Consider the following 24,099-nt stretch of genomic DNA (forward strand, 5'->3'; position numbering starts at 1 on the left):
TACCTGTCCCGCAACTTTGCCTGAACCACGCTGTTTGGTTAACGTTGCGTTCTGCTCTGAGGTTACAGCGGCGCACTCAGGTGACTCGCGGTCACTCTCTTTACAGTAAAGCATCTCCAACACCTGGCTACCATTGTTCGCTAGCCTCATCGAAGGAGGGTCTCCTCTTATTCCTTCACTGCGCTGGCCTGTGAGCTCACTACTCTCTTCCTGAGAGAAAACATCTGCTTCATTTGTCAAAGCAGCCTCTGCTTCAGGACTAGAAACGGCCGCTTTGCGTTTGTGAGCGTTGTCAGCGCTTGCTAACGAAGCAGGTCGCTCGATTTTGTTTTCGGCTGATTTGCTACAACTCTTCGCTGCAAATCGACAAATTCCGCCCCTGCAGCTGCCGAACTGGCGTTCTTTTCTGGGGGTTAAACCTGCCTTGTCGTTACTCTTCTGAGCAACAGCTGTGTCCCTAGCTGACCAAGCGGGGCTGGTCGCTGACACACTGATGAGACCAATACCCGCTTCCAGCACTTCGAACTTCGACGCTCCACGAATGGCAAAATACCCGCAAAGTGCGCTTTTTGCAGTCTCATAGTTGTCGACCTCCTCGTCGGGCAGGCGCGCTAATACGCCGCCGACAACACCTGGGAGGATGGCCACCAACATCACTGACCAGTAGCCCTCGTCTAGCTGCTCCTTAGCGCAAATCCGCTCGAAATTTGCGAGGAAAGTTCCGAAACTTTCTCCTCTTTGAAAGCTTCTCAGCCGAGCTCTCGCGCTTCCCCATTACTGGAACTGTACTTTACGCGTGAGCTCCTGCAGCTGTTGTTGGCGTAGTTTCTCTAGTTCAGCCCGTCTCTCGCGACACTTCGTCTGCGATTCCCTTTCTCGTTCCTCGCGAAGTTTTCGCTTTCCTGTTCTTTCTCCTCGCGGAGCCTTCGCTCCAGAATCAGTTCTCACGTCTCGTCTGCCTCCTCGACTGTTACCACCTCTGCCCGCATAACGTCCAAAATCACTTGTTTTAGTGGGGTCTACTGAAATGCCCAGTTGTTCCAAAATTTCAAGAAGGTCCTACACCCAGTGTCACTAATCACCACTAAAATACAAGTTCCGTCTTGAAGCGGACAAAACAGAAAAGTTCCAGAATTGCATTTCCCACAAATTCAAATTTCCACACCTAACATCTGCCTGTGCTAGTGCGGTCTAGCGAAATGAGTGGCGAACATCAAGCACTCCCCTGCTGAGATATGGCTGATGCCGTCAGACCCGTAGCTTCCATTCAGTTGTCGCTTGTAGATTCAGATCCCATAGTTGATCACCAGTTGTTGCGATGCAGCTTCTATCCCACCGCTGGCAACTACAGTATTTCCCGCTCAATTTAGTCCAAACGCCAGAATATTTAATCAGAGTGCCATTCAATTTAATTTAGGTGCCACAGAAATTAATACAAGCGCCAAAGCATTTAATCCAAACGCCAGCAAATTTAATCCTCATGCATTCTCACACTGCACCACTCAAACTTAAAATGCGGTCTACAAATCCCAGACGCGTTATCGGTGAGTTGTTACTGACGAAGCATTAGACACCCAATGAGTAAGTAATAATAACAACTTTTTTTATTCATAACAAATAAGGGCCGGGCATTTATACCACCCACCACATCAACCGAAGTACAGGGTGAGCGCGAAGCATATTGCAGATATGCATCGGCGGTGTCCTGCAACTCCTATCATCATGTCACACCTTTGTTATCCTGATAAGATGAGCGACTCACTCTAAGGTTATATGACTAAGATAAACTCCCTGTGATCAGCCGATAGTCCACTCACATGACTTCGCATCACTTGCAACCCGACGTTCCACATTCCCAACAAAAGTCATGAGGGGTATGGAACGAAACGTTATGCCGAATGTAATGACGCTATCACTTCGACACACCTTTAGCTAGCCCATTCACTGTGTTCCTACATGACACTAATAAACTGCACAAAGATGTGCAATTCTTCCCGCCTTATAAAGTCACGTGACTTTCAGCAAGAGGGAGGCACTTTCGCGACCCAACAACATTGGTATCGGATTTCCCTGGACAATACGGCTATCCTTTGCGCAGAGCTATTTCGTTGAGTCCACTCTCCAGTCTCACGCGACTTGCAGTATCATGCATCACATCAAGTTGCTTTTGCAATGTTATCGCTATCGCTAACTCTGAACGCTTTCGCTGCGTCAATACAAGTTGTGACGTCACAAGGAGCCTACTTTCATCATGACGGGACGTTATGGCAACCCTGCAGTGGGTTGCAAGTGATGCGAAGTCATGTGAGCGGACTATCGACTGATCGCATGCATGCAGTTTATCTTAGTCACCACCTTAGAGTGAGTCGCTCATCTTATCAGGACAATAACGGCATGACACGATGAAGCGAGTTGCAGGACAGCGCCGATGCATGTCTGCTTGGATTAATTTCTGTGGCACCTGGATTAAATTGAGTGGCACTCAGATTAAATATTCTGGCGTTTGGATTAAATTGAGCAGGAAATACTGTAGTCGTTATAACTCGGATAGCATGAATCCCATGGCTGGCACCTGTTGCCGTGGGATGCCGGGTAGTGTGGTTGGGCCGGACAAGGGACGAGGAAGGATGGAAGCTTGAACTTTGGGAAAACAAAAAAAAACAAGTTGGTTTAATGGCACTTTGGTGAAACTTATTTACATATGTAAGAAAGAGCAAACAGTAAAAAATTATGAGTTCATGTGTCGGGCGACTGGATGAACCTTGTCGCTAGGGCCCAGGGCGTCCTTTCTCACCCAGCACTCTCCTTAAATCACCTAAGGTTCCGCACCTTCATTAGGCCTGTTTCACATGCTGCGATTGGAGCGAAAATATTCGGTGTAGTCGGCGAGGCCACAGCGCGATTTTCGGTCACTGCTTTCACATACAACAGCGAATTCGGTCGGAGGGACAGGCAAGGTTTCCATAGGCAACCCATTATTAAACGTGACAGAAACGTCGCACGGAATGTTTTGATGATTTTATAACCAGCGTATTTTTAGATGCAACGAAATGTTTCGCATGTTTTGATTAGAATAAACAGTTTTGGTTCCACCGCGGCAACAGCTCCCACGTGACCTCACGTCGCACGCCGTCTCGGCGCTCCCCAATGGTCAGTCGCAGAGCGAACACACCGACGCTCTGACTGAATACCAACCGGACGGAACTCGATCGCAAGCCGTCTGCGACAAGACCGACGGCCCTCCCCAGGCGCAGGCCGACCGAATTCGCAGTGTCGCAGGAGAAAATCGCATGCATGTGAAACGGGCTTTAGGCGGTGGCCAATCCTATTAATACGTGGCACATTTCTCCAAGACAGGAAAAGTTCCACAGCACCCTGGCAAGCGTAGTCACCCGTGGGAATGGGCCAGGAGAAATCACAAGTCCGCTGCTATTTCCCACAGAAGTGCAAGCGTTGGGCAAGCGGCTCCCTGTCTCCGAAAAACACAGGTGGTGCGTTCGGCGCCGCGGGCCTCAACTGCGGCGAGCTCTCTCAGGTCGGGCTGGCTCCTGGTGAGCATAGTTAATTGTTTGACGTGATGTCCTTTTATTCCCCCGTCCTCTGTCCGTCGTCTGTTGGTGCCCCAGGTGTCCTTTAGTGGGAAGCAGTCAAAGGGAAGCCCATTCCCACTGAACCAAGCGTGAGAAAAATTCCACGGGCTCCTTTCCAGCGGGGAATCCTTTTTTGTGCGGTCGTCGGCCACCTGACGCTGCCGAAGTTGCCGCTGCTGTCGTCGCCGCCACCGTGGTCATCCCGATCGATGGAATGTGCGCCTTAATTCACTTCGGCTGGTTTGCATCCCGTTCGTAACAACCATTGACATAGTAAAAGCAACGCGATTCCAAGGATAGTGAAGACGACGTTGTACGAATTAGCCAAACCTCAGACCTTATCGCAGTCTGAATGTGAAAACCTTCTACGAAAGTCCGCCTGATTCGGTCTGCAACACGGAAGAGAGACTGGTGCCGACCAAGAGTTGCAAAATGAGGTCAAAACGTTTCGGAACCAACTCGGTCCTTTCTTCTGGGTCCCGAAACGTTCGGATCTCGTTCTTCAACCCTTGGTTGGTGTCATTCTCTCCTTTGTACTATATTCTGAGCCTACATGTGTTTTCTGATTTTCACGTGTGCAGCCCTGAGCCACGCAGCAGAGAGAAGGAGGAGTGCCCCGCATCTTGGACACCGTCGTACCTGAAGGCTACCAGCTCGTCCATGAAGGTCCGATCGTCGGTCGCGTTGAGCACGTCCTGCCAGTGGATGCCGGCGTCCTGCAGGCGCTTGTTGAGCAGCGGCCACCGCTTGATGGCCCACGACTGCTGACGGAAGTTGGGCCACTCGGACTGGGAGGTGGTCAGGTCGTACCTCACCTCCCTGCGAGCGAACACACTGGGGTGGACGGCCTGACGTCTCGGTCGCATGCACATTTCGACACGAATAGTGAAGCTGCGGAATGAGTTTACACGTAGGACTAATAGAATATCTTTATATGTCGACAAGATGATTCGCTGTCTGTGCTCGGAGGTACCAATTAAGTAAGTCTGCAGCAATAGAATCGCTTCTCAAGACACAAGCGGTGAGCGAAGGCATTATGCACCGGAGATTCAAACCTGCTATCACATGCGGGACAGAAGTGAAATATCGTCAGTGAAGAGCCGTATTTAATTATATGAAGTATGCAGTGTCCGGTCTTGGCCACTTCCCCCCCCCCCCCTTGCCGCCGACAATTAATTTTAGTCAATTTTTCCAGCGACTTCCACCTCGCTACATTCTGCCCGAGTAATCGGATATGCAACGGGAAATAGCGTTTTTAAACTTTCTGGTACGTCGTAAATAATCTGCAATAGCCAGTCCCATGCACTTAGGCAAAACCTTGTAGAGTATTAATTATTGAATAAAGGCGTTGCCATAAATTTAGCAGTAAACCTAGACTGACAACGTAAACTACACCTCGGCTCCATTGTGCAAGGGTGTGATCACGACAGTGAAGAAGGCGGACTGACTGGAGACTGAGGTGGACACAACAAGACCTTGTCCGCACTACAATAATATATCGCTAAAAGTGTAGACGGTGGTAAAAAACAGGATGTAGACAGAAAAAAAAGCATGAATATACTTACACGCATTCAGGAAGGCACAGTGTCTTGCACTGCTGCCCTCCGCTGGACGACGTGTAGCTGCGGAGGTAACGAGTGCGGCAGCGTGCTGCAAGTGGCAGTGACGTGTACCAAGTTTACCGCTCTGACAACCATACTCTCAAGTCACTAAACTAGCATGCGGCAATCATCGCTGCTCCACTCAGTCTCCTGCGTTATTACATCCCGCGTTCTTCTTGTGTGGTTGCGCAAAGCTAATGTCGCCATAAATCCATGAGTGCCTGCCAAGAACTCGATTATTTTCTTGAGGATGAAACGGTTAAAGGTTGAAGAAACTTAGCATCTCTTTTGTTATTCCTGTTGGACGTTGTTGTCGCCACCGTTGTGGAGAAAAGGGAGAAAAAAAGGGACACTCAGACCGTCAAACTGGCACCTGAAGAAGCATATATACCATTAGTCTTTTTAGAGGGAAAGAAGCAGCGTGCGAACGCGGGGAACTTACAATTACTGCATGCTACGAAGCCGACTCCACTGGTGAACGTCTGCAATGGCCCTAGCTCTGCAAAACCTCTCTGTCTTGCCGCGTGTTATAGCTATAGCCTGGAGAAAGACCATTATTCAACTGTAGCTGCAAATATTAAAATGTGCCCCCACCGTACCTTGGGTGACGTTGCAGAGGTCGCAGGAGGCCCGACTTGAACTAGAGAGCTCGTCGAGACATCCGCAGGTTCGAAGCAGAGCTGCCTCACGGCACAGTGTTTGGCAGAACTGTAAACCAACCAGCCATACTGAGAACAGGTGGCGCCACAGGACAGCGATGCGTACAAAGCGGCCCATTCGCAGTCTATAAGAACAGTACGCCATTTCGAATCAATGATGGTCAATGTTTCACATGGTCTTATTTCTGCGCGCATCTCAGAACACGAGTAAGTTCATGCGCTCAAGGGTGCACAGCATTGCGTGCCTATAGGAACAATGAACGCCTTCGAGTGAAGCAAAGGCAATGCCTTAAATACTCTCATATTTGTCCACGCTTCAGAAAATTTGAAGGGGAGAGGAAGACCCTTTGAACAGTGCATCACACTCTGGAAGCAGCTATTGTTGAAGGGATGAAATGTCTTGAAAGCATATGAATTCTTGTAACCAATGTTCTAAAACTACAACCGTTTAAGAAAGAATTGCTAGGAGACTCAAAAATTCAGGCAGTAGGAGCTCCCACGGGCGGTGCTGGATTCCCGCTGTTATTCTACTCACCCCCGGGGCCGAAGCGGAGGACATAGCTTTAGCGCACAGCTGGTAGATATAGCCTATGTATGTTGCGTTACTCCTTCGCAGTATCGGATGCAACACGGCTGCGCTCGCGGGAACATGGTTAAATTTGGAACAGCGTAGTGTTGTCAGGTTCTGGAGTCTGAAGGGCACTCGACCAGCAGAACTGCATCGCCGGCGTGTTCAGATATACAGTGTGGATTTCATGACAATGAAACGCGTTAGGGCTTGGTGCAATGAGCGGCATATTGGCAGAACAGATCTGCAATATGCGCATCGGCTTAGCCCGCTTGTTCGTGTGTATCGGAGCATCTATGGCAAGTGTAAGTTAAAGTTAAAGTGTAAGTTAAAGAGAGCCCTTATTCTCACCTTTCGAGACCTTTCGGTATTTAGGGGTGCGCCGTAAAGGCTCACTAAGGCTAAGATGCAAACCATGTTGCCTGGTTGCCTTTGGGAAAGGCGGCGCTTGTGGCATATGCCATTGTGTAACAGAGTACATATACCTGCGCGATATATTTGTGCAGCCCTTTCTTCCTTACTTTTTGAATACCCTTCTACACTTCCTTTCTTGAAAGAGCCGCTGACAGAATAATGGCTCTCTATCCAGCGCTGAACGAAAGCATAAATTAATAGATGGCCAGCGACTGTCTCCAGATTGGTCAAATGAGGGATCAAACATGATGAGTGCAAACGAAGCCCTCATAGCAGTAAAGAAAGTTCCTCTAAGACTATTGTCAGAGTTTCGCGCAATAAAGTCACAGCGGTAGCTGTATCCCATCTTCCATGACAGTGTTCACTGTTAAGTTCAACTGGTCCATGTGACAACACGTATAGTGCATCTCCGATAGCACCCGACCCACACGGTCATTATAGCCCGTACTGGTATACATGAGCGGCAGCAATACCTATGAATCCAGAGTTGTGGTGGAACAATGGAACACCTACTCATTATCAGGAATTGGGGCAGCTCCTGACTAGCGCCGTTAAGCTTTCCGCCCTATGCCACTTCTATGGGAGAAGTGCGATTTTTGGTATAACGAATCGTATACAAATAATGGACAGGTTTTTCCTACAGTATTTTGCTGTTGTAGTGATATCCCGCACATGTCAAAATCTGCAGCTCTTCGATGTCTCGCCTAAGGTTTATTACAAAACCATTCGAAATTTAAAAAATGTGCGTCTATGAAAGCGACCAAATTTATAGCCCTTTTGGTGACAAAAACTCGATTTTTGACGACTATACAGTTCGAATTCCTTTTTTTTTTTTCGGGGGCTTCGAATTTGGGCCTTCTGTTGTAGGCCACTGTCCTCAATTGTTGGTAACAGCCTCGTGTCTACAGCCGAAAGAGGAAACCTGTGCTGTGGCCTGCAACACCTATAGACCATCGCCCGCTGTTGGACAGCACAATCCTCGGACGCATCAGTGGCCAACTCTGAAGGCACTCCGGGTGCTGTTCCGGTTCATGGGGGCGTCTTGCTTGAGCAGCAGGCTGTGATGATGACTGGCTGTGATGGTTGTGACAGGCTCCCACTCCCCCGGGGGAAGGTAGTCAACTGAAACAATCCCCACCTTCCTTCCTCCTCCCTATATTCCTCTATAGCCCAGGCCGAAATTATTGCTTGAGGATGAAAGCTTCAGCTTCGTTACAATAGCGCACTACGCCGGCACCTGTCCGAGAAAGTCGCATATACAGCTATCGCAGCGTAGACACAGACGAAGAATAACTAAAACTGGCACCTTTCTAGCGTTTGTGAGTTTTCTTGTCGGCTGGTCCGAGCTTTTGGCCTAGATCTACATATGGGACACTGCACACCTCAGCCATTTCACCGCTCCCGCGATGCCATTTTTGCTTGATCCCTTCCTACTCCCGGTTCTTGCGCGTTATATGTGCCATGTTTGTTCGCTGCTGTTCTTTCTATTCCATGTCAGAATTTGTTCGAGTCATCCTTTTTCACTTCGCCTTAGCTGTCTACAGCTGGTTTGTCCACGACGGTTTGAAACATGAATGGAAAGATAGGCTGCACAAAAAAAGACATTCACAAGTGAGGACAAGACAGGACGAGCCCAATCCAATTCAGGCACATAGGCGTCTGAGCTTACAAGTCTCATGAGAATATCAGCCGGACAACATGGTCATTCGCAACATTTAACGCGATAGCGTTAAAGGCTCCGTTCTCCAGAAAACCCGGTGTCGGCGTTGTGAACGAAAAATGACGGACATGGCTCTGGCAGGTGGTCCCCAGAGAGCAACCTAGGAGGCAGCTGGACCACCTAGATCACGTGACCTTGCGGCGTCATGACAACACTTATGAAAACGGTCTATATACAGTCTATAGAAATCTTATAGATTCTATTGCCTTCCTATAGGTATTTCCCTTTGTCTGTATATAACCTATAGACCCTCTATAGACAAAAGTCTACTAAAAGTGTATGGCCATAAATCTATAGATTGTCTATAGGATTTGTGTTGCTTATAGACTGTTCTCTAGAATTCATCTATACAGAGTCTGTAGAGTTTATAGACAAAAGTCTATGGAGAGTCTATAGACTGTCTAAAGAAGTTTTTGTGAGGGAACTTATACCCACCATGACAGGTAGCAGTTAAATTAAGTAGCAACATGGGCCGCACAAGGCCCACCGCTGGGCGCACCTGCCATCACAGGGTAGTGGTGAACCGATGCACCACTGCGCCAGGAGGGGTATGAGGACTCTCAGGGTCGTATGAATGCAAAGTAGAGACTGACCTTTTTTATACATTGGAATTAACCATTAAACTATCGCGTCATACCCTTAAGGCGGAGCTTAAGTTTCGCCTGCAATTCTTTTTTCGGGTTTTGTGCAGTCCTCTGCACAAAAGGAACTGCTACTGACCTTCTGTTATCTCCAGCAGCCTTTTGTTAAATAGGCGCCTTTTACTTCTTTGCCAGCGTTTGAGCAACTGCCAGCACGATCATATCAGGAAAACGGGCCTCCCTCAACACTGAAATCTGCAAGTCAATGCTCGGCTGCATGGCATGTGTACAATATTTTCTGAGAGAATTCCCAAAAACCTGCTCAGCAGTTGCCCATTAAAACGTTTTCGAGTGGGACGAATCAAAGGGCAGCAGTTGCTTTCTTGAACGGGGGCATAAACGCTCGACCCGTCTTGTCCTCCTTTGTGAATGCCATTTTTTTTTCGCAACCTGTCTTCTCAATGTCACGAAATAGCTTGCCCAACAAGGCTTCCTGCTAAAACATCGATGACCAGCATACGTGAAACTTCTAAAAAAAATGGCCTGGCTTAGCTAAGGTTAAGCCTGGGATGCGAAGCATAATAGATTTGTGAAAGGGATTCGGTATCGCCTGCCCGTAAGTCAGGCTAGTCTCTTCGTTGTTTAGCAATCTCCTGGAGGAGCGGGAGTTAGCCTTGGTGGTCGCGGCCGCGCGGCGACCGCGCGAGTTGAGCCCCGTCTCTCCTCAGCTGGCGTGACGTCAGACCACGTGCTCGGCTGCAGCGCCCCTAGCGGGAGGAGCGGGAGTTAGCCTTGGTGGTCGCGGCCGCGCCAGGCTGGGCTATGGTTGAGCTAAGTAGTGTCCCTATTATGCTTCGCATAAAAACAAAAAACACTCGCCAAGTGCGATGGGAAGGAAGAGGCAATTGTATTGGCTTTTTCTGTTTCGCCTCGTATTTCTGTGTTTCCCGCCGCCACACACTTCCTCCTCTCGTTCCCCTACCACCCCAGTGCATCTGCCTCCGATGAGCTGCATAGGCAAGGAAATATAATCTCTGGTTCATGGAGTGTACCCGCTGGTCTGGTGTGTTCAGGATGTTGTGAAGTCGTTTAGTGACCTCATCTAAGCAACATCACTCCTCAGAACATACCAGCGTGTCGGAGAACTTTCCAGGCGACGGATAAGTTCAAAAGCGTTCTTTTTCTGATAAAAGGACGTGCGTCATGAGGCAGAGCGCAAATTTCGGAACGGCCTGCCCCTCTACCACAGAAAGAAATGCCGCCTTTAACAGTATACGTGTCAATATCAGGAAGCATTCTCACGTCAAACGTGTAGATGGAGCGCTGTATCAGGTCGTCTAGCCCCACTTCGTGAAGGTACGGCGTGATCTTGCTGTCGTTGAAGCTCTTGCTGCATCCGCGGTACGGCTCAGGCAACCTCTCGATCTTGCGCTGCGGGGGGAACCGGCGGAAAGAGAAATTCACAAGGGAGACCAAATCACCTTATGTGTAGAAGCGGCTGTTGCCTCTAGTTGTTTCACTTCCGGTGTGGTGAGGTCACTTCTCTCTAGCGTGGCCTTGTGGTAGAGCATCCGCCTCGCATTCGGGAGGTGCTGGGTTCGATCCCCATTGCCGCCGGGTACCCACCGGTTTTAAATGGGTACAAGATTTTCCCCGGCCTGGTGCTCGGCTCTTCTGGGTGAGATGCTTGGGAAAAGAGTCTTGACCACAGTTGCTCTGACGGATCAGCGATAAGTTCCGCCGTCAACAACCTTAAATCCGCCTCGTGCGGTAGAAGCCCATTTGTGGCCCTTTTTTATGTGCTGAACTCTCGCAGAGCGGACTCATTTAAACTTCACCAAACTCGCAACACTCTTTTCTTTCTTTTTTTATTTGTTGCTTAGACGTTTGCCTAAGAAGGGGCTGAGGCTAAAGGCACAATGTTGCCTGACAGGGCCTCAGCCCCCTACTACATGACAAACAAACATACAAATTACAAATTATAACAGTCCGGCGGGCCGGTAAAAAAAAAAAAAGTAGGCCAGATGTAAGCGTTGCGACCTCTCAACTTACTTACGAACCACCTTTGCAGGCTGATTGTGTTCGAAACTGGCTTTGCCCCGGAGGGCGCAGCGGGGTTTGCGGAGCTTCTTCCTAGCGTACACCCCTGAGGAGGCCGGGCGCCGGGCCAGGGGACGCTTGTACCCATTTTTACCGGTGGGTTGCCGGCGGTGGGTTTCGAACTAATGACATCACTTTCCTCCACCCAATGGGAATGCGCCGATCTAATGACGTCCCTTCCCTCCATTCAATGGGAATGCTCCGTTCTAATGACGTCACTTTTTTTCTGCCGTTGGCAATGCTCCGGCCTAATGACGTCACTTTCATCCAGCCATTGGGCGAATTTTATGGCATACGACGCCTTCTGGCCCCATGGGACTTCTAATGATATCGTATTAATAAAAAAGGAACTAGCAGGATTGACTTTTCCAGTGCCAGTGAAACGAGGAGAGAGAGATGAAACAGTAAACGCAGAATACCATTCTGATGCTGATGTAGCTCTTGCTTCCAGGAGTGAGAGTGATGCCGCCCCGCTCCAGGCTGGGAAGAGTGCCGAGCGGGTGGATCAGAATCCGCGCACCGAATTCGGGAGAGGTTATGTCCAGGTACTCGCTCCGTTCGATGTTTAGCGTCAAGCGCATTCCTGCAGCGAAAGTTGCGAGAATTTATCCTTATTCCGGCAAGCAGGTTTCACACATGGGGTAGCGCATACGACTATTCTAAGCTTCAAGCATAGCGTTCAGGAACTCACTGATAATCCTCCGGAGCACGATACGCTGCTTAGTAGCAACTTACTATATGTATGCAGGTGGCTCGCGGAAAGAGACTCAGTACGGTGCGGCAAATACACGATGCCACACTGTCTTCATTTAATCTCGTTCCCACTACCTGCGCTTCACTCCAGCTTCCCTAATTGTCTCAATTGACGAAAGACTATCACAATCCGACTTCCAACGCTTCGGGGTGCGCTGGAGGTTCTGTACTTTGCAGCTGCCGGTCAGAGGCTGCCAAGGTTGCTCAAGACTCGAAGTGACTAATAGCGTGTCAAATGTGTCTTACCCAGGGTGGGCCCCGTCTTGCGCACCTTCAGCATGGATTGGTTGGCCAAGCGGATCGTCTGGCAGAGCCCATATCGAGGCGAAGGGTACGCCTCCACACGCAGGATAGAATGGCTGAAATAGTTCGAAACAGTGAGTCACTCAAACGCCTTTCTTAAGGCACCCAATTTTGGTGGCATGTTTTCTTATTTATAATGATGCGGAATGCACTGCTACGCATGAATCAGCATGTGATATTCCCCTACGACCGCTAAACAATTTATAATCGAGTTTTTTTCGGTCAGGATTTTTCGGTTTCGGTTTCAACTGCCGAACGATGGCTGTGACGTCAAAGAAAGCTTTTGTGTGAAGTGAGGCATAAAAAACGTTCATAAAATCGCTGCTTCATCGTTTTAAGTCACTGCAGTACTGAAGCCAGCCTTCCTCAAGAGCGGGGATGACAACGAATGAGGAAGCAGGGATTATATTGCAGTTTTTTTCATGTCTCATGTGAACTGTATGTACACGTTGAGGTCACAGTGCTCATTCGGCTGTTGAAACCGAAACCGAAACAGCACGAATGAAATGCGATTATAAATTATTTAGCGGTCATAAGAGAATACCAGGGGGTAATTCATGTATAATAATGCCTTACGCATCATTACAAACAAGAAAACGCGCACCCAAAATTTAGGTGTCTATGTACTTTTCATTGCTCCACCAGTGTACCATGGCCGGTAGGTTAAGAAAAAAGGAATGCAGGACGGAATTAGGCGAAGGAATATAGACGAAAAGTCACTGGGAAACTCGCAAAGGGAGCCTTGGAACAGCTTATAGCGTCCATATCCACTTAATGCGAAATACGCCTACAGCTTACACAAGTCAGAGACAGAGGTGGGCAAACGGCATCATTTTGTAGCGATAGCTACATTACGGTAGCATTTCGAGACTTCAGCGTGACGGCGCCGCTACTCTGTCACATGGTTGGTCACGGGGTGCGGCGCAGCTGCAGCCGGTGCGGCTGATCACGTAGTTTGTCACGTGGTTGCTCGCGTAACCAGCCACGTGGTGCGGAGCAGCTGCTGCTGCTGGCGGCGCGGCGCGAAACAGTTGCAACAACTGTGAGAATGCGCCGTGTCAAATTGGACGAAGATGAAGAAGAAACGCCTCCGTTTAGCGGCGAAAGACTGACTTTGCAATTCAACTGAGCATGTTCCACCCGGCCAGCTGTAGCTATCGCGTCACTCCAGGTTTAACCAGAGCTAAACCACCGCCAATTTTTTTACTTTCCCTCCGTCACCCTCCCTTTTGAATCATGTGGGGACTGCCCCGCATCCTCCCCTTGTGGTTTGCTTTCCCGGGTGCGCCTTCCCACGGCTTCTCCTCAGGAGGGGCGCGCCACGTGACTTTTCCTGGTTAGTTACCTCAACTAACAAGATAGGGCGACCGAGCGTGACAGAGGACGTTGTTGCTGCGCACGTAATGTAATATTTAATAAAGCTAGTAGGAATGCAGCTATCATGAAAAACAGGGCACTGTGGAATTACAACAGGAATGAAGTGGTAAGAGGGATCTGGGAAGGGGTGATGGTTCCTAGTCTGACTTTAGGCAATGCGGTTCTATGCATGAGGCCAGATGTTCAAGCAAGGTTAGAAATCAAACAATGCGGCATAGGGAGGCTAGCTTTGGGGGCACATGACAATACACCAAATCAGGGGGTACAGGGGGATATGGGATGGGCGTCGTTAGAGAGCAGATAAGCTAGCAGTAAGATGGCATTTGAGGAGCGATTGAGAAAAATGGGGGAAAGCGGTGGGCAAGGAAAGTTTTCAGATACTTGTACATAAGGAATGTTGCCGCGAAATGGAGAAAGCGAACTAGAAAACTGACAAGCAAATATCTGGGCAGCAGTAGGGGGCAAATCAGCAGTTATCGGTTAAGAAAAATGTTAAAGAAACAGAGAGAACTCTGTGGAAAACAGCGAGCTGACGAAATCGGCATTGGGAACATACAGGATCTTTAAGCAGGAAATTGCCAAAGAAAATATATGTGATAATTGCAGGGGAAGCTGTTTGTTGTTTGAGGCCAGGACGAGAATTTTGCGGACTAAGACATATAGAGTCAGGTACCACAAGATACACATTGTGCTGTGCTTGTGTAGAGGAGGAGGAAACTGCTTTGATACTTTTCTGTAAAGGGCTTTAGCCTGCAGTGGAAAGCAGCGGGGCTGACTTACCCTAGGCATTGGGGTTTAGGGATAGTGAAGGGAAAGTGGATTTTAAGAGGTTAGAAGTAACCAAGCGAAGGTTATCTGATTGGTAGCTAAAATCAAGACAAGAGTAAAATTTCACAAGCCATGGCTAGGTGGCTTGAAGCACCACCCGATTTAAAAGGTTTTTCATCCATCCATCCATCCATCCATCCATCCATCCATCCATCCATCCATCCATCCATCCATCCATCCATCCATCCATCCATCCATCCATCCATCCATCCGTCCATCCATCCGTCCGTCCGTCCGTCCGTCCGTCCGTCCATCCGTCCATCCGTCCATCCATCCATCCATCCATCCATCCATCCATCCATCCATCCATCCATCCATCCATCCATCCATCCATCCATCCGTCCGTCCGTCCATCCGGGAGAGCGCACGCTCTCTTCGGCTGGGATCGTCGGCGCGTGCGGTCGCATCGCACGCGGCTCCGCTCTTCGCCAGCGGGGTGAGGAAGTTGCGGGGAGACATGCTCCCGCATCTCGTCCCGTCCGGCCTCGGAGTATCCCTTGCCCTAGCGTGGGCGAACATTCGCTCGTAACCTTGCTAGTGATTCGGACGGCATCAATTCATTAGCGTATTTTGTTTCTAGCTAGCGTTATTGTTGCTGTAGCAATAAATGCCTTGCTTGCGTCAGCCAGTGTGTTGTTCCTTTGTTCCCGCAGAGGAAGGCCCGCCGTGGTCGGCGTGCGCTCGGTAGTGTATGCGATCACGGGGTGAGGTCCGGCGGCTTTGAACTGTTTCAGCCGCGGTTAAATGGGGGAAAACGTATCTATCTCCCCGATTGAAAACCCTACAATCCATGACCCTCCCTCAGCCACACATCGCAGAATTTGCTGGCCCTCCCTCGCCCCCAGCCCCACTGATAGTTGTTTTAAAGCTAGTTATTTTTTCCAGTCGGCAACTTCTGCGGATATTACCGATTAAGACAACCTTTAGGGCACTTAATCAGCTAACATAAAATTTTAGGTATATCGAGCCCTCACCGACTTGAAAAACGAGACCCGAGATGGGATTAATGCAAACATCAAGGCGCGATCAATCAAGCATATTACCCCGCCACCGCATTTGTTCGTCATCCTCCTTTGAAGTGTCTTGATATCCTTCCAGCTTTGAATGTGTATTTTTTCACTCGGAAAATGTGGTCAATGAAGAAAACTCCTAAGGCATTCGGGAAACGGGAAAATGGCATCGCTCCCCCAAGGCAAGAGGCAAGCGCAGTAGCCATGGTGATTAGGATGGTTCTATTCACTTGTTAAGCTTTTTTTTAGGAATAACGCGAAAACTCGCATTCTGTTACACCACGAACTTTCCCAACGCGATATGTGCCGACCTTTTCAATACAGTCGAGCCTGGATATATCGAACCCTGATATTTCAACTTATTCGCAATATCGAACACACACTTTATTCCATCAAATCTCTGTGTAAATGCATAGGAAAGTCGCGTAGTATATAGACCTGCAATTTCAGGAGTCGCAGGTCGTTCCATATACATGGAACGGCGCGCAGCACCCCTCCCAAGGCCACATCTCCTAACGACACTGCTTCATCACTTTCTGTGCGCGGAGCCGAGCTGGCTGCGTGGCCTTGGGCGCATTGTGGCACCACTAGTACTGTGAAACTGCGTTACAAGGTGAATGTGGAATGTGCCTCGGGTCTTAAAATGCGAAAAGGAAAAGCGAAAGAGTCCGGTCTCCAAAATCACATTTTTGGTATGCTTACACTTGAGAAAAAATCAGCCGATAATATCAATCTCGTAATACAAAAAAAAATCTAAGTGCCGCCTGCCCCATCTTCTGATCAGCCTCATCTAATAACTGATAAAGTACTAATAAAGTAATGCCATCAGCTTGACTAGATTTGAAGCCGAAAGTTTTTGTTGAATTCTTAATGGGATACTGTCTTGAACTCAGTCTGTAATATCTTCATTTTCAGTCGAGATATTCAGAATGCAGTTTTGAAAATGGGAAGAGCATGTCAATTTCAATGGGACAAATCGCGGTTTCAATGGGCCGCATTTTATCAACTTTTGGGTCACGCTATCCCACTGTTCAGGAGGGCGCCCTCATTGCGTTTGGAATCTGAGCCCTTGGAGATGGCTACTAGAGACCGGATGCCAGGAGCACGTGCGAGTCTTCGCGTCCGGTCGAAAATTAAGTTTTGCTGTTTGCCTGTCACGCTAGGCCAACAGGCTGCCGATTTGGTCTGCCAAAACCATGTCGTCGTGGTGTCTGGCTCTATGTCACACTGCGCTGACTAAAGCAGTCGGCCGACTGTCGGCGTCGGCGCCACGTCTCCCACAAGACGGCAGTTGGCCGATAGTCCGCCAACTCCCATGTCACACTAGCGAGACAGAGTGCGAGACCTCCCGCCGGCTTGGTCCTTTCTCGTTCTCACTCTTCTTTTGTCATTTCCTGCTATGCGAAATTCATGGGCCGGGACGCTTCATTTTTAACTGTTTCAAATAAATCCCAACTTAGTAAAACAAACTCATTAACAATCGTGATTATGAACCTAGGTTGAGGGCAGCCCCGTACTGAGCGGCACTTATTTCTGGGTCAGAAAGGCATGGAAGAAAAAACTCGACCACGCGGATTCGAACTAGGAACCTCTGGAATGCGAAGCTAATGCTATACCCACGACGCCATGGAGAACAGAGCATTTCGTTGTTTTCAGAGGTGCTGCACTCACAGCAGTGTGACACTCGCGACAGAAGTAAAAAGCAGGCGACCCATGTGCGAAAACTCGGCCGGCGCGCTGCACCGGTCGCTGCTTGCGAATTGCAGCCCCACTGCAAGCAGGGACACACGGAGCAGCAAGCATCGCTGCGCCGCTCGACTCAAGCACTCGAGCTCAAAGCGTACGCTTTGCCACTCGCAGCGGTCTTGGCTTGGTGTTGAAGTTCGCACCATAAAAGACAAAATAGAAATATTATCAGAAAGACCGCCTGCTATACACGAGCAGCGACAAAGCATGCTTGCGCTAGTAGCGAGATTTCGGCAACAGCACCGCCCGCGGTCCCTCCAGGCGATGAACTGCGCTGCTGCCTGGCGCAGCGGACGCCGCTACGCGAGTAGCCATATCGCTTGGCTGTTAACAGTATAATCGCACCATGAACTAAAATTATGGTCAATTTCCGCGACACCTTCGGCTTCGGAGCTAGCGGACCGCTGCGGGCGAAAGGCGAGCCGGACCGCAACGGCGGGCCAGCGGTCGCTTGCTACGCGATTCTGGCGAGAAATTTTGCTCGTATCAAAGTTGTTGCTTTTACCAGCAACTCGGTGTAGATCAACGATCCTCAGGAATGATACATTTGTCACATTTTTCTGTCTCAGCGTTTAGTGCTTACGTCAAAAACAATTTAAAGCTGATTTTTATTACGGTGGCGGACGGGATCCAGGCTGGCCTGCCGGCGAGCAGGCTCGGTTTACTTCACGTTCGCACCAAAAAAGGCAAAACAGCCATGCTATCAGAAAGGCCGCATGCTATATTCGGGCAACGACAGCATGCCTGAGCAGCAGCCGCGCTTTCCGCAACGACGCCGCCTGCGGGAGCGCCAGGGCGACGAACTGCGCTGCTTTCCAGCTGCCGTACTCGTCGCTAAGCCTAGCTGGTTTCGCATCGATGCCGCAGCTCAGGACGCTTTGGAACTAGCCAGCGCCGTAATAAAGGAACTTCTCTAGTCACCCCTTTACTGATAACCTGTCGCATAATAAAATAAAGTTATGCTCGATTTCCGCGACGGCTTCAGCAGCGCATCTAGCAGACGTCAGGCGAGTCGCACGAAGCAGGCAGCAGCCGTCACGCGTCGGCCGCCGTAATAAAAATCAGCTTAACATTGTTTTTTGCGTAAGCAATAAACGGTGACACAGAGAAATGTGACAAATGTATCATTTCTGAGGATCGTTGATCAACGCCGAGTTGCTGGTAAAAGCAACAACTTTGATAAGATCAAAATTTATCGCTAGAATCGCCTCGCAAGCTGCCGCTGGCCCGCCGTTGCGGTCCGGCTCGCCTGTCGCCCGCAGCGGTCCGCTAGTTCCGAAGCCGAAGGTGTCACGGAAATTGACCATAATTTTAGTTTATGGTGCGATTATACTGTTAACAGCAAAGCGATATTAAGAGATATTATAGCGCAGGCTACTCGCGAAGCGGCGTCCGCTGCGCTGCAGGCAGCAGCGCAGTTCGTCGCCTGGCGCGACCGCAGGCGGTGCCGTTGCCGAAATCTCGCTACTAGCGCAAGCATGCTTTGTCGCTGCTCGTGTATAGCAGGCGGTCTTTCTGATAATATTTCTATTTTGTCTTTTATGTTGCGAACTTCAACACCAAGCCAAGACCGCTGCGAGTGGCAAAGCGTACGCTTTGAGCTCGAGTGCTTGAGTCGAGCGGCGCAGCGATGCTTGCTGCTCCGTGTGTCCCTGCTTGCAGTGGAGCAGTGGCCGGTGCAGCGCGCTGGCCGAGTTTTCGCACAAGTGTCGCGAGCGTCACACTGCGGAGTGCTTATCAGCACCTCTGAAAACAACGCAATGCTCTGTTCTCTATGGCGTCGTGTGTATAGCAGTAGCTTCGCATTCCAGAGGTTCGTAGTTCGAATCCGCGAGGTAGAAATTATTTCTTTCTTTTTATTATTTTAGCCTTCAATAATCTCTGCCGCCCTGTTTACCCGCGAGCGACTGGATTTATTTTTCGAGCCATGCCTTTCTGACCCAGCAATGAGTGCCGCTCAGTACTGGGCTGCACTCAACCTATAGGTTCATGATCACGATTGCTGATGAGTTTGTTTTACTATGGTGGGATTTATTTGAAAGATTTAAAAATGAAGCGTCCCGGCCCATGAATTTCGCATAGCAGGAAATGAAAACAGAAGAGGGAGAACAAGAAAGGGTCAAGTCGGCGGGAGGTCTCGCTAGTGTGACATGGGAGTTGGCTGACCATCGGCCAACTGCCGTCTTGTGGGAGACCTGGCGCCGATGCCGACAGTCGGCCGACTGTTTTAGTCGGCGCAGTGTCACATAGAGTCAGACATCACGACGACATGGTTTTGGCAGACCAAATCGGCCGACTGTTGGCCTAATGTGACAGGCCCCAGCACATTGACACTTCAACCAGCACCTTGGCATTGGCCAACGATCCTCAGTAATGATACCTTTTTGGACATTCATCTATCCCAGATCTTGTTATGAAGGTAAACAAACAGTGCTATAGCGGAATCGTGTTTGTGTCTCGTGAATGTTTTTGCTCGGCGACCGATCTCGCGAAGACACGGTCGTCAGACTGGTTTTGTCGGCGTCGCGGGCGTCAAAGCATGTCACACGTATGTACTACTAAGACATCTGGTCGTCGGACGTGTTGGTGTCGTTGTCGGCCTAGTGTGACAGCTCGGTCTGCCACAGACAAGGTCTGCCGACCGGGTTGGCCGATCATTGGTGTCTTTGTCGGGTCGGCGTCGGCGGTGTGTCGGGCTAGTGTCACAGGGCGTGCGCCGAGGTGACCGGGCACTGGTGGACCCAGAGTAGCATGTACGCACGTGCGAGGATTTCTGTGTTTTTAACTCCGGTTGATGGAAGTGGCGCGTGAGTAGTTGAGATTTTCGCCTTGTTTTTGTAATTTTTTATTCTTTCGGGAGAGAGCGAGGAGACTATAGTTATCAGTTTGAATCGAGAAATTGGCGGGAAATGGGCGGAATGCGCGAGCCCGAGAGAGAGCAGTTGCGATGCAGTGACCGAACGAGACGGTCCGATCCGGTCGTGACTCAGAGGCTGAAGGAGGTCCGGCTTAGTGCGGATTCCGGCCTCTTTGAGTGCGGGAGGCAGATACCTCGCTTGGTGATGGTTTCTGGCCTGATTCCGCACTGTTAAACTGGTAGTTTGTGTGTTAGACTCTCGAATAGTCGGAAGAGGACGGGAGTCCCGCTTGGTGTGGATTCCGGCCTGTTTGACAGTGTGTAGCTTTTCCTGGGAGCACCTGCCGACCACTTTGCAACATAACTGTAAATAAACGGGTGCAGTTGAAAGTGTTTGTCCTCTACTCCCTTCGGAACGTGTCGCTGAGTCAGCAAACAAGCGGGGACATCATCAGTGAAGAAAAACATCGCTGCATTACCTAACCTCACTACTTGGTACGCCGAATTTCTTCGAACAAGAGCTGCTTCTAATGACACTGATACAAGCTTTGTAGTCGCAGCACACACGGCTCCCCTTCAAGAGACCGAAGGGCGAGAACTATTGCATCACCAGAGGCGGCGCCGTCATGGCGCAAACATGATCACAACGACAGACGCTCCATCCGCGCCGCGATGGGTCGAACTCGACACACCCATCCAATCATCCACTTTCATCTTAAGCGCGTTGGTTTGAGCAGACGTGGCCACGTTTATATGAAGACGTTGCAATGATTGTCGTACGTCGGCACACGTTTCCTCATCAACGCGCACTTCTTCACTCAATGCCGCGCAGTCCGCTCGCTGGGTTATTTCTGACTCCGTAAGCCTTCGTTCACCAGCTGTGCTGCCTGTTGTATGGCTTTCGTCTCCGCTTGTTCGCCGCTTCTTGCGTTTTTCTTTCCCTACGAAGCCTACAGCTGTGGCTGTTCGTGCGCACTTCCTTTTTTTGTTTTATTTGCAACACGGGTACGGCGACGGAGAAGGCGTGCGCTTCCCCGCCTTTCGTGTTCGCCTCGTGTACCTCCACATTGCAGAAACTATGTCTTCCTCGAGAATCTTCGCACTAAGAACTAGCGCTTTAAAACGGGAATTCAGAACGGGCTACACAGGCAGGAAACGTTGCCCCGCAGTACGGTTCGGACATCCACCTTCGCCATCAGATCATACATCTTGCCCTCCGTCGCCCTCACCTCATCATGTCTTCCCTTCATGACCCTCGCCCTCACGATTTTTCATGCGCTGATCCGCACTCACCCTCACCTCACCGAGTGAAATCCTCATGGGGGCTCGCCCTCGTGAGGATGCCCACCTCTGGTCAGGGCACGCGAAGCAAGCTGCTGTCTTTCGGCGTCTTTACTCCAGTTATCCGTTCAGATTAGTGCCACTTGCCTAAAGTTGCATTTTACGACCCTTTATTCATTTACTCATCAATAGCCAAAGCTACTTTGTATGGCAGTGTGTGTGTGTGCGTGCGTGCGTGTGTGCGCGTGTGTGTGTGTGTGTGTGTGTGTGTGTGTGTGTGTGTGTGTGTGTGTGTGTGTGTGTGTGTGTGTGTGTGTGTGTGTGTGTGTGTGTGTGTGTGTGTGTGTGTGAGAGAGAGAGAGAGAGAGAGAGAGACCATAGTAACAGACGCAGATCACGGCACAAGGTCCGCATTTCACAGCGTGTTTTGCAAGCAACTGAATATGCTGGATATATTGCGCCCAAATATGAGCGGTGCCGCGTTTCTGCAGCGGAAAATGCCTAGCGGACGATTCATGCGCAGCATTCCAAGTCGTTTTTTCACCTTCGGTACTGGTGAAAGACGGTGTACTGACAGGATGTTTTTGTCAGAGGCAGTGAAAGGAAACTGACGTGTTTAAACGCCAGGAAATGTGCACTATTATGGTCTCCAGTTTATTTTTTTTTCTACAGCCAGAAACCGAAGTGCTCTGACGGTACGGGTAAGCTGGCTGAATTTACGCAACGCAGTAAATTTCTCGAACGCAATTTCGGTGCAAGCTGCGAAATCGAAAGAGAACAGTTACGGGCAGGGTCTTTAAAATTGGCGCGTACCTTTTTTTCTGCAGTGAGAACAGCTATCGAGAAAAGCAGTAATTCAGCCATAGTGTTCAGGAGCGAAATTATAGCTTTAGGAAGCCGTAAAATTCAGTTTAGATATATGGCTGATGAAGTCATTCGCCCCTTCACATGCTCATGATATCTCGCGATTCACGCCCTGTTTTGGGTTCATGATGAGATCATGCGAATGTGAACAACCGCTACTTGGTTTGCAGCGTCCACGTCACCTTAATGAAGGGTGCCCCTTGTACATTTGCTGACTTTATATTCACTTACAATCTTTGCGCCCGACAGCCATTCAACCGTTCAAACAAGCTTCCGCCGATGTGGCTCAGCGGTTATAGTGCTTGGCTGCTGACCCCAAAGACCTGGGTTCGATCCCGGCCGTGGCGGTCGCATTTCAATGCAAGTGAAATGCTAGAGGCCAGTGTACTGTGCGATGTTAGTGGACGTTAAAGAACCGCAGGTTACACTGTGCCAAGGTGGTCTAAACTATTCGGAACCCTCCACTACAACCTCCCTCGTAGCCAGAGTTGCTTTGGAAAATTAAACCCCATAAACCGACTAAACCGATAATTCAAACAAAACTACAAAAAGCGCTGAAAACTTCATGGTCGTTGCAGATGCATGCAGCAGGGTATGCCATAAGAGAACTATATCTTGCGGCGCCATACTGGAAACCATAACTGTCATGATTTCCCTATAGAAGGCCTCTATAAACAAAGAAAATCATGTTTAGTGCGTTAAATACAACGTAATATTCAACTCAAGCTTTGACTGAACAAAGGAAACCCTTGCTGCAAACATCGAGATGGAATTACGATACGAATATTCCTCGATATAAAAAATACTTTTAGACTCCGCAAAGCACGACCAGACAAGGCGCAGAAAATATACTGTTACGGGTTTATTTGCAGGGGCGAGTCGATCTGAGCCTGGTATGTTAGCACAAAGATAGCGCAATGATGGTGAAGAGGCGTGGAAGAAGAGGCTAACGCACCAGACTCAAGTCGACTCACCCCTGTAAATAAAGCCGTAACACTATAGCTTATTACGGATCTAGGGGATATTCCAATGTCTGGTCGCGATTTGTTTTGTTAAGTACGACATCCTCAGACATTCAGTCAAACACGGCAGGCGTTACAAATTGTTTTGAGACCACTTTTTTTTATTGATGACGCATAGAAAAATCCGCCCAAAGTTACGAAAACACCTTCTTTATGTAGACGACGCAAACGATTTTTTTTTCTGATGTTAGAAGTCGATTGGCTCAGTTCAAAGCGTACGCACTATATATAGTCGAGTTACCAAAGTAGTTTTGTGTTAATAAAGTTCCGCTAAACGCAAAGAAAAATAAGCCTGCCTTTGCTATCAACTTTGTCCTTTATTTTTAACTTTAATATATTGGTTCCCTGAGACATACAATAGTCTCAGGTGCTGTGGAAAAAGGCAATATTTTTGCCTGAGAAAGACCACAACACCCAAATGTGCAACTTGTCTAGTGCCGAACGCAGTCTTCGCCCCATCATCAACACTGCAGAACTTTTCCCCTCACCGAATACGGAGTCGAGTGCTGTTTCCGCAAGAAACGCGATATTTTGTACTGCTTGTCTTTTCCTGGTTATTTCTTGAGCGCTTCCTTTACCTCCTTTATCATTCGCTCAGCTCTATCATTGCTATAGCTGGACGATAAGGTGCGGTATACCCCGGTCTTACGCCGTTCAGCTGCAAGTAGTAGTAGTAGTAGTAGTAGTAGTAGTAGTAGTAGTAGTAGTAGTAGTAGTAGTGGTGGTTTATTTAAAAATAAATAAAAAACGGAAGGAAAAGAAAGTTGCCGGCCACGGCAATTGCTGTCTAATATCTTAAAGGGACACTCAGGAGAAATTGCTTGT

At 49.2% G+C, this 24,099-nt stretch overlaps 1 protein-coding gene across 1 annotated transcript in view; it reads right to left on the reverse strand.

Moving 5' to 3' along the window:
• The window catches only part of LOC144129782 (acid-sensing ion channel 4-A-like), a 37,249-nt gene that overhangs the window by 7,280 nt on the left and 5,870 nt on the right, over positions 1-24,099 (reverse strand). Inside the window, exons 3-8 of the mRNA XM_077663854.1 lie at positions 12,233-12,345; positions 11,653-11,816; positions 10,436-10,564; positions 5,791-5,899; positions 5,156-5,240; positions 4,230-4,409 (exon numbers count right to left, since the gene is read on the reverse strand). Of these exons, the coding sequence (XP_077519980.1) occupies positions 4,230-4,409; positions 5,156-5,240; positions 5,791-5,899; positions 10,436-10,564; positions 11,653-11,816; positions 12,233-12,345 (780 nt within the window). The remainder of the gene's footprint in view (positions 1-4,229; positions 4,410-5,155; positions 5,241-5,790; positions 5,900-10,435; positions 10,565-11,652; positions 11,817-12,232; positions 12,346-24,099) is intronic.

Source organism: Amblyomma americanum, chromosome 4 (assembly GCF_052857255.1).
Source record: "Amblyomma americanum isolate KBUSLIRL-KWMA chromosome 4, ASM5285725v1, whole genome shotgun sequence".
NCBI lineage: Eukaryota > Metazoa > Arthropoda > Arachnida > Ixodida > Ixodidae > Amblyomma > Amblyomma americanum.